Source organism: Meles meles, chromosome 12 (assembly GCF_922984935.1).
Source record: "Meles meles chromosome 12, mMelMel3.1 paternal haplotype, whole genome shotgun sequence".
Taxonomy (NCBI): domain Eukaryota; kingdom Metazoa; phylum Chordata; class Mammalia; order Carnivora; family Mustelidae; genus Meles; species Meles meles.
In genome coordinates, this window is record NC_060077.1 from 33,949,825 (window position 1) to 33,965,311 (window position 15,487).

Genomic DNA, 15,487 nt, shown 5'->3' on the forward strand with positions numbered 1-15,487 from the left:
TTAACTAACTAAGCCACCTCGGCATCCCTAGTCTAGTTCCTTTGATTGAAAGGAACAAATGCATTTTGGGTGTATTACCTCAAATAATGAGAAATGAACTGTAAGAACACTTGGAAACAGAGAAGCCTGTGTGGCTTAGTCAGTTAAGTGTCCAACTCTTGATTTCAGCAGGTCATGATCTCAGGATTGTGAGATCCAGCCCCAGGTCAGGCTCTGTGCTGGGTGTGGTGCCTGCTTAAGATTCTTTCCTTCTCCTTCTGCCCCTCCCCTTCTAAAAGAATGAAAACATGGAAATAGAGAAATTTTAGCTAAGATGTCAAACTTCAAAGGAATCCCAAAACTGCCAAGATGCCAGCCACACAGAGATAGAAAGGCAGTTCTGGAACTAGAAGGTCTAAATCAGCTCTATGGACCTGCTGGAAACCAGCTGGAAGACTAACTAACAGGAATGCTAATGAGCAGCAAAACAGGGGCACCTGGGTGGCTCAGCTGGTTAAGGGTCTGCCTTCGGCTCAGGTCATGATTTTGTGGTCCTGGGATGGTGCCTCACATTGGGCTCCCTGCTCAGTGGAGAGTCTGCTTCTCCCTCTCCCTCTTTCCCACCCCCGACTCAGGCACTCACGCTGTCTCTCTCAAATAAATGGTCTATAAAAAACAACAACAACAACAACAAGAAAACCTTAATGCAATACAAGTTGGTAGAAACCAGAGGAAAAGAATAAAAATATCACACTGAAAAAAAAAAAGTCACACTCATTTTACCGTATTAAAAAAGTACAAGGAGAACTTCAATAAAAATAAATGATAAATACATTATGATAAATAAAAACAAAACCAAAGTTGATGTTGGCAGCAATAAAAAGCCTAACTGATGCTACAGAAGATCAGTGATGCAGAGGATAAACACGTGAGCCACTACCCCACGATACAGAATACATGTATAAAGAAACAAAAATTAGAGAAAAGAAAATTGTCATAAATGACCAGCGAATGGAATGTCAACTAATAGGAAACCAAGGTTCTCAAGAGGAAGAGAGAATAGAGGGAACACAGTCAACAATCAAAAGTAACAGAAAACAAAACTTCCTCCGCTGAAGAAATACCTATGTATACAGAGTTTACCATAATTCAGGAAAACCAATGAAGAAACTGACACAGGCATTTGAAGTTGACAAGAAAAAAAAGAGAAAACTGTAGTAGGAAGGAGGCTAAAACAGAGCTGGAAATGAGGCTTAGTTGAAAATGCATACTCTGCCCCAGGAGAACAGATACACAGCATGGTGACAGTCACGTGATGGGAGTGCTACACAGCAATGCACAAGAGGAGCTACTGGTACAGGCAACCACAGGATGAATCTCAAACTTGTCAAAGCGTTGGCAGCTAGACACAGAAAAATGTATGATTCCACTCATATGAAATGCAATATCAAAACTAAACTATGATGATACAAGTGGGTGGCAGGGTGGGAGTGGGGAAGGAGGAGAATTGACTTGAAAAAGGCAAAGGGGGCACCTGGGTGGCTCAGTTGGTTAAGCAACTGCCTTCGGCTCTGGTCATGATCCTGGAGTCCCAGGATTGAGTCCCACATTGGGCCCTCTGCCCAGCGGGGAGTCAGCTTCTCCCTCTGCCCCTTGCCCCTCTCATGCTCTCTCTCTCAAATAAATAAAATCTTTAAAAAAAAAAGAAAAGAAAAAGGCAAAGGATTGTTAATGGAGGGACATACATGTTTTATATATTCTAGGTGGTAATGTTTAAATAGGTGTATGTAAGTGCCAGAAACCCACTGAATGAAACCCCTAAGATCTGTGTATTTTATTGCATGTTAATTATACAACAGTAAAAATAAAATACAACAATGCATACTCCGAAATCCTAAAATTGGGTTAGGAGTGGGCCAAAAATCTGACAGTAAGCATGCTAGTAGGCTAAACCACACCCCCCAAATAATTCATGGATTAATCTACATGCCAGGGAGTGATGAAGAGATCTCAACTAGTATTTGCTTTGGTGGCTAAGGCAGTAAAATACGTACGCTGAGCAACTCAGCAACACTCCCTCAATCTCACTGCATCTTCCCCTGCAGTTTTAATTCAGAGCACACCTACCCTCTTCTAAATTGGCCTTTTCTCTTTAAGTCCCGTTGTGTTGCCCCACGCTAAGAACGGGGTTGCAGGTGCCTGGTTAGCTTACCCATGTGGAGAAAGCTTACCAATTCCATGGTCTCTTTAGAAAGGTTAAATATGACACCCTCAATCAAAGTATGAACATATACTAATAAGTTCATGAGATATGTTAGTATCCCCCTAAGGTATATTTCCTACACATAATGGATAAGTATATTTTCTTAGAAAGACAAAAAAAAGAAAAAAAGAAAAAATCAGGTGAGTCCAAGAGTAATAAGACCAGCCAGCCAGCATTCTGTCTCTGACCAAGGGCAGTGTGATGAAAAAAATAATAATGTGAGGCTTTATATGAGAGTACTAATAGTTTTTATTAAATGCCTTCATATATAATTTAAAAATATCAAAACCGCAGAAAACAAGATGAAACTGTAAAGTATGCACAGGAAAGGAGACACTCCAAAAAAACACTGCAAGGAATGCAGAGATCAAAAATGTGAAATGCAAATAAGATGAAAGAGAAATTAAGAAAGAGTCAGCATTGTGGTGGTGGTGAAGTTCTTTGTCTCTGTGGTGGTGGTTACATGAATTCACACCTGTGATAAAATGACACCAAATTCTACCCACACATTCACTGTTCCCACGACAAGTTTCTGGTGATGACACCCTGCTATAATTATGAGAAATGTAACCACTAGGGGAAACTGGGTTAAGCGGATATGGGAATCCCTCTATAATATCTTTGTAACTTCCTGTGATCTATAATTTTTCCAGAGTAATAAGTTCTTAAAGGATTAAAGAGAAAATAAATGCAGATGTCAAGCAAAATAGATCCCACATATGCATCACTAGAGTTCTGGGGGCAGTAAAGGGCTGGAGCAAATTTTCCTTCAATAAATAAATGCTTGAATTCCCATATTGAAGGGTATACTGTATGATGCAACAAAATAACCATGAAGAGTCAACACAGAGATACAGCCTAATAAAATTAAACCAGACTTGAAAGAGAACATTTCTGGCATAAGCTTACAAAAAGACCAGGTCTGAGGCAGAAAGAAGTGGGGTGCCTCAGATTTCCCTCCTACATCCCACAGAAGCAGTAAAGCAATTCCTACAAAAGACTTAGGGGAGGAAAGAGTAAGCCAAAGATTTCAAACAAAGCCATGCATTACAAAAGCCACAGGTTAACTGTGGAACATTAAAGAGCCTAATGAGTACTGTTCCCTCCATTGTCTCAGCATACCACAGGACCGACTTCCCTCAGTGGAGAGAGGGGAAACACCTGATGGCTAGAAAAGAATGTATCTAACTACAGAATAAAAACTAAACAAGTGTAGGATACAGTGATGAATCAAAATGCAAATGAAATGCCAATGCAGAAATTATGTAACTAAAAAAGAAAAAAGCAGAAAAGGAAAGAACATGAGAATAAGCTCCCTAATTGTCTCATTGGTGACAGAGGCTATTACAGGTTGAGCTGTGTTTCCAAAAAAGCGTATGTTAAAGTATTAATCCCCAATACCTCAGAATGTGACTTTATTTGGAAATGGGGTCACTGCAGATGTAATTAGTTAAAATGAGGTCATAGTGGAATAGGCTGGAACCTTAATCGACTGTGAATGCAGAGGCAGAGATTAGAGTAATTCATCTACAAACCAACAGATGCCTACAACCATCAGAAGCTGAAAGAGATAAGGAAGGGTCCTCCCCTAAAAGATTTAAAAAATTTTTTTAAAAGATTTTATTTATTTATTTGACAGAGAGAGAGATCACAAGTAGGCAGAGAGAGAAGGGGATAAGCAGGCTCTCCGCTGAGCAAAGAGCCCGATGCGGGGCTCGATCCCAGGACCCTGAGATCATGACCTGAGCCGAAGGCAGAGGCTTAACCCACTGAGCCACTCAGGCACCCCTAAAGTTTTTTTTATTTGTAATTAATCTCTACACCCAACAAGGGGCTGGAACTCACAATCCTGGGATCAAGAGTTACATGCTCTATCAACTGAGCCAGCCAGGTGCCCCTCCCCTAAAAAGCTTGAGAGAGAACATGGCCCTGAACTTCTAGCCTACAGAGTATGAGGTAATACCTTTCTGTTGTGTTAAATTACCCAGTTTGTGGCACTTTGCTATGGCAGCCATGGGAAACTAACACAGATGGGACTCAAAGAACATCGTTTAAAAGCTGGCAAAACAAGTGTTCAGAAGCAGAAGCATATTTAACAGTACAAAGATAAATACTCAGATGACTTTACAGACAAATATCAGAAGGGAGACAAAGGAGAAATATCAGTAAATGACATGAATCATGACAAGTCAAGGCCAGATGACCTTCAAATTTGGTTGGGCTGGATGACTTCTAATGTCTTATAAACATGAGCCGTTAAGCAAGAGGTGGCCGTGTACATGAAAAAGTGTTTCAGGACGAGGTATCTAAGAGTCACTGAAATAGGAAAGAATTTAAGCCCTCTACTAATAGTTAACTCTAACTTACCCATACCATTTCAGATGAATACACAAAAACTCCAATGGCAGCCAGGGAAATACTTAACAGATAACTTTTAAATCATATATGACTTCAACCTGTTTCAAAATACTGAACATTTTTTATAATTTCACCATTTAGGTAAGTTTTTCTTTTTATTAAAATCTTTCAATAGAGAAACAGATAAAAGATCTTTTATAAAGCCATAAAAGGGGCACCTAGGTAGCTCAGTTAGATGTCCAACTCTTGATTTTGGCTCAGGTCATGATCTCAGGGTTGTGAGACTGAACCCCAAATCAGGCTCCACACTGGACATGGAGCCTGCTTAAGATTCTCCCGGAGCGCCTGGGTGGCTCAGTTGGATAAGCGACTGCCTTCGGCTCAGGTCATTATCCTGAAGCCCCGGGATCAAGTCCCACAATGGGCTCCCTGCTCAGCAAGGAGTCTGCTTCTCCAGCTGATCTCTCTCCTCTCAGGATCTCTCTCATTCTCTCGCTCTCAAATAAATAAATAAAATCTTAAGAAAAAAAATTCTCCCTGCTTTCCAAAATAAAAAAGCGATAAAAGACAAAATTCATAAATTTAATAATAAACTTTTTATATGGCCAAAAAAATAAAAGCAAAAATAAAAAGAAAAAAAATGCTTCTATAGACTAGGAGCTATATAACTCATATCACAAAGGGCTATTCATTCTCCCTAATACATCAAGGGCTCTTAGAAATGGAGACAAAAAAGACTAAAAATCCATCAGAAAAATGTGCAACAAACATGAACAGATATTTCATAGCAAAGGAAATACAAACATAGAGGAAAAGATGCCCACTATCACTCCTAAAAAACATGAATTAAAGTTATACTCAATACTATTTCTTTCACCTTTCAAAGTGTCAACCACCAAAAAGTTGTATAAACATTGTGTGGATGAGGGTGTGGGAAAACAGGCTCTCTTAAACTGCTGGTGGGAAAATTAAATCAGCATTAATCTTAATTAATTAATTAAATAATATAGTTTATTATTAATTATAATAACTGTAATTAACTACAATTAATATTAATCATGTTCATCAGTATTAAATCTATGGCATGGCTATACTAATTTAAATACATGAATGAAAATACTCTCATCCCAAAATCTCATTTCTGGGAACTTAGCCTATAGATGATCTATTTTACATGACCAAAGTGACTATAATACAAACAAAGCTGTAATAAGTAACCTTACATAGCAAAACACAAAAAGTGTATAAAGGACTTTATATTGAGTATAAAAAGGGATGATAGTAAGAATATATATTCATATTTGGTTATGCATGCGTAAAGAAACTCTAGAATACCTAATAAACTAACAACAGCAGTTCCCTAGTGAAGGGATTGGAGAACCAGGCAGACAAGGAACAAGGTAATGCAGGGAAATACACACAGGCACATGAGTACATATACTCATATATACATATGTATACATTTCATATATATATATACACATTTACAAATACACATATAAAAATTTCATAAAGCAATAAATTTACACTGTTCAAAAGTTATACATACATATATCTATGTAATTTTTGAATATGTAAATTATGGTATTTTTGAAAAATTATGTTTTAAAAGGTTCTTATAATAACTTGAGTTAAAACCTATGAAGTATTAGGAGTCTTCTTCTAACCCTTGAAAAAGTATCTACCAATCTCATTAGCATTAAAAAAATCAAATGAATACAAGATAAAAAATAATATCCAAACCTTTGAGCTATTTAAAATATTGATAAGAAAACAGTGAGATGGATACTCTCATCATACACTGATGGCAAGAATGCAAGTCTTTAAGACCTATTTAGATAATAATTTGCTAATAATTTCCTGAGCTAGCAACTTCTACTCATCTATCCTTAGCAAATTAGTCAAAACATGGAAAAAAATTTTATGGGCAAAGTTGTTCACCTCAGTATCATTAAAATGGCAAAACAAACAAAAGATAAAATAAAGTGGGGGCACCTCGGTGGCTCAGTGGGTTCAGCCTCTGCCATTGGCTCGGGTCATGATCTGAGGGTCCTGGGATAGAGCCCTGTATCAGGCTCTCTGCTCAGCAGGAAGCCTGCTTCCCCTTCTCTCTCTGCCTGCCTCTCTGCCTACTTGTGATCTCTCTCTGTCAAATAAATAAATAAAATCTTTAAAAGAAAAAAAAAAAAGATAAAATAAAGGGACAAAATATAGTAAAATACAGTATCTACCACATTCCACCAGAGGCATCAAATAATCCATGGCTGATTCACTGTGCAGACTAATTTTCTCTTAAATACAAAGAATCAGTATAATAAGTGAAAACAGCGAAGTATAAAGACCTGCACAGAAAAATGGCTAGAAACAAATTCACAAAATATTTACAATGGTTACCTTTGAGAAATGAACCTATAAATGATTATTTTTCTTCTCCACACTTTTTCCAATTTTCTTATACTGAACACATATTTTTATTTTTAAAGAAAAAAGGGGAAAAAAAAAAAGGTAAGCACCTACCCTGATAAACTTGTTCCAGAAATTTCACTAGGAGAAGAATGACTCAGTGGAGAAGAGGAAGGTCTGAAGCTATCCTGGTCATCCTCAGAGCTATGTCCACCACGCTCAGGAGAGTGATTTTTCAAATCTATCAGAGAGGTGTCATTTTTGATGAGAACAACAAAAAAATCACTTGTAATTTTGTAAACATGACCAATTACTTCAACACTTACCAACATTTTTAGGCGTAATTATGGAATGTTTTCCAAAAGTCACACGTTTTTCACCATTGCTTGCTTCACTAACACACTCATTTTGCCTCTGATTTTCTCTACTGTTTGGTATTTCTTCACAGTCTCCTGACAGCCAAACGGATGCTATCCTGTGGCTCCTTACTAATGAATACCTATTAGATGTTGGAGTGGATACTGAGGTGGCCGTTTCACAGTTACCTGTATCTGGTAATTTGTTGTCCATAGGATATGTCTTCACATCAACTATGGTACTTTCACTCTCTTTTCTATTTATAAGAATTGAATTTGGACAGTTTGTTCTCAATGATTCTCGATTCTTGCGCTCTCTGTTTTCACCATAAACAGAAAATGCTTTATTTTCTTCTAGTTCCCTTATACTTATATTAGTGGCACCTAAGTCCACTGTATGGATGTCTTGTGGAGTCCGTTCTTTAGGCAAAGATAAATCCCACAGATCAGATGTACCAGCTCTTGAAAAGTTTTCTAGTTCACTTTCATATCTACTGAGTTCTGTTTTTTTAAGGTATTTCTCCATATCAAACATGCTGGATCCATTATTTTTTTCTGTATCATTAGGCAAGAAATGAGACAGCATGGAATAGTCCTTTTGTTTATTATCTTCCTGAAAATTCTTCTCTCTGGTTTTATTTGAAAGTGCCTTGATCATGGCAGCAAGCTGGGCAGGATCGGTACTTACTGACGCATCTGCAATGGCTGAAGCAATGGTGCTTATCCTAAGGACAGAATCACTGCCAGTAGGCAGCTTGCTTTTGTATCTTTGGGGTTGGCTACTCATGAAGAAACTGTCCTAGAAAGGAGAAAATTCACATCAGATAAATTTATCTCAGTTCCCATGGACATATACATATTAGTTGAATCTTTAGATGTCACATAAAGTTTAACAGCAGCTAGAAATTAATGGTATACCAATTAAATATCCTAATTAAAAAAACAGATAGCTGTTATCAACTTTAATTAGAGTACTGAGTTACTCACAAAATTAGATTATCAATTATTTTTGAAAAGTCTTCAGGAGTTGAAGAGATGCTAAAGAGGTGTTAAAACTGAACCAGATGATAATTTAAAACAAAAAATTAAGATACTGGGATTGAGAAACCTTTGAGTCATTGTGATTCCAAGTATAATTCCTGGTAATTTCATTCATTTGTTAGAAATGAGGAACACTAGCAGTCTCAGATCACTCTGATCCAGGTACTGGGACTGAGCCTTCAGTCCTTATGAGAGCCAGCCTAATTTTGGTTCGTCTTTTCTCCTAAGGTGTGTAGCCCTTTATGGTCTCATCCTAAAGCATGGTTGTTTACATGGCTAGGCTCTCATCATTGGTGGGCACTGAACTCTGTTTTTATACCCTCACTCCCATAAGAACACCTTTGCTAAGTTTCTTCTTAAACTCTTATCCATAGCATCTTCTTGAAGCAACAGATCGCCATAGGAAAGAGCACCCTCAGTACTGGGATTCTTACTTCTCTTGGATTTTGGCCCAATAGTTCTTTTGCTCCTTTTTTTTTTAAAGCTCTCTTGCACCTTCTAAGAGATGCTTCTGATATGTTATCCAGTTCTAACCGTTGTCAGCCAGAGTTGGTTTGCATTACTTAGTCTGCTATTATTGGAGACAGAAGTCTTAACTTGGATTTTTTTTTAAATTTTGTTTATTTTTTATTTTTTTATAAACATATAAAGTATTTTTATCCCCAGGGGTACAGGTCTGTGAATCGCCAGGTTTACACACTTCACAGCACTCACCACAGCACATACCCTCCCCAATGTCCATAACCCCAACTCCCCCTCTTCCAACATCCCCTCCCCCCAGCAACCCTCAGTTTGTTTTGTGAGATTAAGAGTCACTTATGGTTTGTATCCCTCCCAATCCCATCTTCTTTCATTTATGCTTCTCCTATCCCCCTAACCCCCCATGTTGCATCTCCACTTCCTCATATCAGGGAGATCATATGAGAGTTGTCTGTCTCCGACTGACTTATTTCACTAAGCATGATACCCTCTAGTTCCATCCACGTCGTCACAAATGGCAAGATTTCATTTCTTTTGATGGCTGCATAGTATTCCATTGTGTATATATACCACCTCTTCTTTATCCATTCATCTGTTAATGGACACATAGGTTCTTTCCAGTTTGGCTATTGTAGACATTGCTGCTATAAACATTCGGGTGCATGTGCCCCTTCGGATCATTACGTTTGTATCTTTAGGGTAAATACCCAGTAGTGCAATTGCTGGGTCATAGGGTAGTTCTATTTTCAACATTTTGAGGAACCTCCATGCTGTTTTCCAGAGTGGTTGCACCAGCTTGCATTCCCACCAACAGTGGAGGAGGGTTCCCCTTTCTCCACATCCTCGCCAGCATCTGTCATTTCCTGACTTGTTCATTTTAGCCATTCTGACTGGTGTGAGGTGATATCTCATTGTGGTTTTGATTTGTATTTCCCTGATGCCGAGTGATGTGGAGCACTTTTTCATATGTCTGTTGGCCATCTGGATGTCTTCTTTGCAGAAATGCCTGTTCTTGTCCTCTGTCCGTTTCCCGATTGGATTATTGGTTCTTTGGGTGTTGATTTTGCTAAGTTCCTTATAGATCTTGGACACTAGCCCTTTATCTGCTATGTCGTTTGCAAATATCTTCTCCCATTCTGTCAGTTGTCTTTTGGTTTTGTTAACTGTTTCCTTTGCTGTGCAAAAGCTTTTGATCTTGATGAAATCCCAATAGTTCACTTTTGCCCTTGCTTCCCTTGCCTTTGTCGATGTTCCTAGGAAGATGTTGCTGCGGCTGAGGTCGAAGAGGTTGCTGCCTGTGTTCTCCTCAAGGATTTGGATGGATTCCTTTCTCACATAGAGATCCTTCATCCATTTTGAGTCTATTTTCATGTGTGGTATAAGGAAATGGTCCAATTTCATTTTTCTGCATGTGGCTGTCCAATTTTCCCAGCACCATTTATTGAAGAGGCTGTCTTTTTTCCATTGGACATTCTTTCCTGCTTTGTCAAAGATTAGTTGACCACAGAGTTGAGGGTCTATTTCAGGGCTCTCTATTCTGTTCCACTGATCTATGTGTCTGTTTTTGTGCCAGTACCATGCTGTCTTGATGATGACAGCTTTGTAATAGAGCTTGAAGTCCGGAATTGTGATGCCACCAACTTTGGCTTTCTTTTTCAATAATATTCCTTCGGCTATTTGAGGTCTCTTCTGGTTCCATATAAATTTTAGGATTATTTGTTCCATTTCTTTGAAAAAAAAAAATGGATGGTCTTTTGATAGGGATTGCATTAAATGTGTAGATTGCTTTAGGTGGCATAGACATTTTCACAATATTTATTCTTCCAATCCAGGAGCATGGAACATTTTTCCATTTCCTTGTGTCTTCCTCAATTTCTTTCATGAGTACTTTATAGTTTTCTGCATATAGATTCTTCGCCTCTTTGGTTATATTTATTCCTAGGTATCTTATGGTTTTTGGTGTAATTGTAAATAGGATGGACTCCTTAATTTCTCTTTCTTCTGTCTTGGTGGTGGTGTAGAGAAATGTAACTGATTTCTGTGCATTGATTTTATATCCCGATTTCCTGTACAAGTTCTAGCAGTTTTGGAGTGGAGTCTTTTGGGTTTTCCACATATAGTATCATATCGCCTGCGAAGAGTGATAGTTTGACTTCTTTTTTGCCAATTTGGATGCCTTTAATTTCCTTTTGTTGTCTGATTGCTGAGGCTAGGACTTCTAGTACTATGTTGAAGAGCAGTGGTGATAATGGACATCCCTGCCGTGTTCCTGACCTTAGCAGAAAAGCTTTCAGTTTTTCTCCATTGAGAATGATATTTGCGGTGGGTTTTTCATAGATGGCTTTGATAATATTGAGGTATGTGCCTTCTATCCCTACACTTTGAAGAGTTTTGATCAAGGCCAGACTTATCAAAAAGAAAAGAGAAAGGACCCAAATAAATAAAATCATGAATGAAAGAGGAGAGATCACAACTAACACCAAAGAAATACAGACAATTATAAGAACATATTATGAGCAACTCTACGCCAACAAATTTGACAATCTGAAAGAAATGGATTCATTCCTAGAGACATATAAACTACCACAGCTGAACCAGGAAGAAATAGAAAACCTGACCAGGCCCATAACCAGTAAGGAGATTGAAATAGTCATCAAAAATCTCCAAACAAAAAAAACAAGAGCCCAAGGCCAGACGGCTTCTCAGGGGAATTCTACCAAACATTTAAAGAAGAACTAATTCCTATTCTCCTGAAACTGTTCCAAAAAACAGAAATGGAAGGAAAACTTCCAAACTCATTTTATGAGGCAAGCATCACCCTGATCCCAAAATCAGACAAGGATCCCACCAAAAAAAAGAACTACAGACAAATATCCTTGATGAACACAGATGCAAAAATTCTCACCAAAATACTAGCCAATAGGATTCAACAGTACATTAAAAGGATTATTCACCACGATCAAGTGGAATTTATTCCAGGGCTGCAAGGCTGGTTCAACATCCACAAATCAATCAATGTGATACAACACATTAATAAAAGAAAGAACAAGAACCACAAGATATTCTCAATAGATGCTTAACTTGCATTTTTTAAATATTAAATAGGTTTATGTTTCTTTGCCGTGGCTTCCATTTCAGTTGTTTACCCATGGTTCCTATTTATGTCTTGCTAATGTTCCTCTTTCACATCAGAAGCAAACACAAATCCTGTCTGGAAGATTGTATCTCCCATGGCCTCAAATTATTTCAGCGACTTTTCCTGTTAAAAGGTTAAAAGCAAAATAGAAAAAGATACAACATGCAAACACTCAATAAACACCAAAGAGCGAAAGCTGGTGTCGCCTATGTTAACAGTGGACTAGACTTAAGGCATAAAGCATAACTGCAGACAAAGGCAGTCATACACAATGACAGAAGGTCTAATTCATCAGAGAGAACAATTCTAATTTGTATGTACCCTAAAAACACAGCTTCAAAATTTTTAAAGCAAATAATGCCAGACTCACAGTATGTAATAGAAAATCCATAATCATAGTGTGAGATTTTAATATCTAAATAACTGAAAGAACAAGCACAGTATTTTTAATGATAGTTTCATTATGATTTAATAAATTTTCCTAAATAAAATATACAAAAGAGAGCAACCAAAGATCACACCACAGGCATTCCTGTCATGTGCACAGAAAATATTTTCAAAAATGGAACAAATGTTGAGCCATACATCGTGTTTCAACAAACTTCAAAGGACTAAAACCAATCTTTCTCTGACTACAGTACAACAGGCCTAAAATCAATATTTAAAAATTTGGAAAATCCCTAAATGTTTGGAAACTAGGCAATACACTTGCATAACACAATGGACCAGAGAAATCAGAAAATATTTTAAATGGAATTAGAAAGACAGTATGACTGGGGCGCCTGGGTGGCTCAGGGGGTTAAAGCCTCTGCCTTCGGCTCAGGTCATGATCCCAGGGTCCTGGGATCGAGCCCCACATCGGGCTCTCTGCTCCATGGGGAGCCTGCTTCCTTCTCTCTCTCTGCCTACTTGTGATCTCTGTCAAGTAAATAAATAAAATCTTAAAAAAAAAAAGAGAGTATGACTTAGCAAAATATATGTGATGTAAAAAATAGTACAGGATGCAACAAAATCCCTGCTTTCAGGGAAATTTATACCATTAGATGTTTATGTAAGAAAACCAGAAAGGCAGAAAAATTAAGCTTAACATTTATATCTAGAAGTTAGAAAAACAACAAATTAAATTCCCGGAAAATATAAGGAAGGAAATAATGACCAAAAAATATGAATAGAAGACAGAGAATACATAAAATGAATGAATGAATAAAATTGAGAAATACCTGGTAAGAATGACTAAGAAAACAGAGAGGGAAAAGAGCCAATATATAACAAAGAAGATATTCCTTAAGAACCTAAAATATTGGGGTGCCTGGGTGGCTCAGGCCTCTGCCTTTGGCTCAGGTCATGATCCCAGGGTCCTGGGATCGAGCCCTGCGTCGGGCTCTCTGCTCAGCAGGGAGCCTGCTTCACATCTCTATTTGCCTGCCTCTCTGCCTACTCGTGATCTCTGCCTGCCAAATAAATAAATAAAATCTTAAAAAAAAAAAGAACCTAAAATATTAAACAATCACAAGAGGATATTACGGTCAATATTTGTCAATTTATATAGAGTGATATATTTTCAAGTTTAGATGAAAGGTTGTAATTCCTAGGAAGCTGCAATTTATTAAAACTGACACAAGTTTTAAAGATCAGAATAGTCCTATAACTATTAAAGAAATTGAGGGGCACCTGGGTGGCCCAGTCAGTTAAGTGTCTGACTTCAGCTCAGGTCATGATCCCGGGGTTCTGGGATCAGGCTCCCTGCTCAGTGGGGACTCTGCTTGTTCCTCTCCCTTGCCCTCTGCCCTTCATCCTGCTCATGCAGTTACATGCTCTCTCTCTCAAACAAAAAGAATCTTTAAAAAAAAAAAAAAAAAAGTCAGCGATTAAAAAGTATTAAAAAAAATTCCAGACTCTGAGGATTTCACCAATGTATGCTACCAAAATCTAAACGCACCAATCTTAAAAAATATAAATAAATAAAAATAAAAGCACCATTCTTCCACTCTTTCAGAAAAACAGAAAAAAAAAATGAGATGATCAAAACCTTGATAACAACACCAAAAAGGCATTCTGCTCAGTCACAGACACAGCACTCTAAATAGACCATAAGCAACGAATCCAACGATCTATTAAAAGGATAGGTGTATTCCAAGTATAGAAGAACAACAGAATATTTTAAAACTATTTCTTGTGATTCACCACATTACCAGAAAAAAAGAAAGCTGATGCTTACCTTGAAGATGCAAAAAACCATTTGACGAGATTCAACCTCCTTACAAGTTAAAAACAAAGCAAACTAGCAGACAAGTATCAGAAGGGAATTTTAAAAACGATAATAAATAAAAACTATAGCACCCATCTATTTTACCTTTTTCTTCCAAATTTTAAAATTCTAGTTAGTTAACAGACAGTGTAATACTGGTCTCAGGAGTGGAATGCAGCGATTCATCACTTACATATAAACACCCAGTGCTCATCATAACAAGTGCCCTTCTTAATGCCCATCACCCATTTAGCCCATCACCCATTTAGCCCACTCCCCACCCACATCCCTCCATCAACCCTCAGTTCGTTCTCTATAGTTAAGAGGCCTTATGTTTTGCCTTTCTCTTTTTTTCACCCATGTTCATCTGTTTTGTTTCTTAAATTCTACATATGAGTAAAGTCACATGGTATTTGTCTTCTGTGATTTATTTTGCTTAGCATAATACACTCTAGCTCCATTCATCGATGCAAATGACAAGATCTCTGATGGCTGAATAACAGTCTATTTTAGATATACGCCACATCTTTTTTATCCATCCATCAGTCAACGGACACTTAGGCTCTTTCCGTAGTTCAGCTATTGCTGAACTATTTAGCTATTGCTAATGCTGCCATAAACATTGGGGTCCATGTGCCCCTTCGAATTTGTATTTTTGTATCCTTTGGGTAAACACCTAGTAGTGCAATTGCTGGGTCACTGGGTAGTTCTATTTTTAACTCTTTGAGGAACCTCCATACTATTTTCCAGAGTGGCTGCATCCATTTGCATTCCCACTTTTACATCAGTGTAAAAGTGTTCCCCTTTCTCAGCATCCTCACCAACATGTGTTGTCTCCTGTGTTGCTCATTTTAGCCGTTCTGACAGGTGTGAGGTGGTAGCTCATCTTGGTTTTGATTTGTATTTCCCAGATGATGAGTGATGTTGAGCATCTTTTCATGAGCCTGTTAGCCATCTGGATGCCTTCTTTGGAAAAAAGTCTATTGATATCTTCTGCCGATTTCTTAACTAGATTATTCAGTTTTTCGGTGTTCAGTTTGATCAGTTCTTTATAGATTTTGGATACTAGCTCTTTATCAGGTATGTTGCTTGCAAATATCTTCTCCCATTCTGTAGGCTGCCTTTTAGTTTTGTTGTTTCCTTCGCTGTGCAGAAGCTTTCTATCTTGGTGAAGTCCCAGTAGTTCATTTTTGCTTTTGTTTCCCTTGCCTCAGGCGACGTGT

At 37.8% G+C, this 15,487-nt stretch overlaps 1 protein-coding gene across 3 annotated transcripts in view; it reads right to left on the reverse strand.

Annotated features, from left to right (window-relative positions):
* Window positions 1-15,487, reverse strand: part of CEP192 (centrosomal protein 192) — a 134,787-nt gene that overhangs the window by 55,615 nt on the left and 63,685 nt on the right. For all 3 annotated transcript variants that reach the window (XM_046024060.1, XM_046024059.1, XM_046024061.1), the window contains exons 17-18: window positions 7,330-8,158; window positions 7,118-7,244 (exon numbers count right to left, since the gene is read on the reverse strand). In XM_046024060.1, coding sequence (XP_045880016.1) covers window positions 7,118-7,244; window positions 7,330-8,158 — 956 coding nt within the window. The remainder of the gene's footprint in view (window positions 1-7,117; window positions 7,245-7,329; window positions 8,159-15,487) is intronic.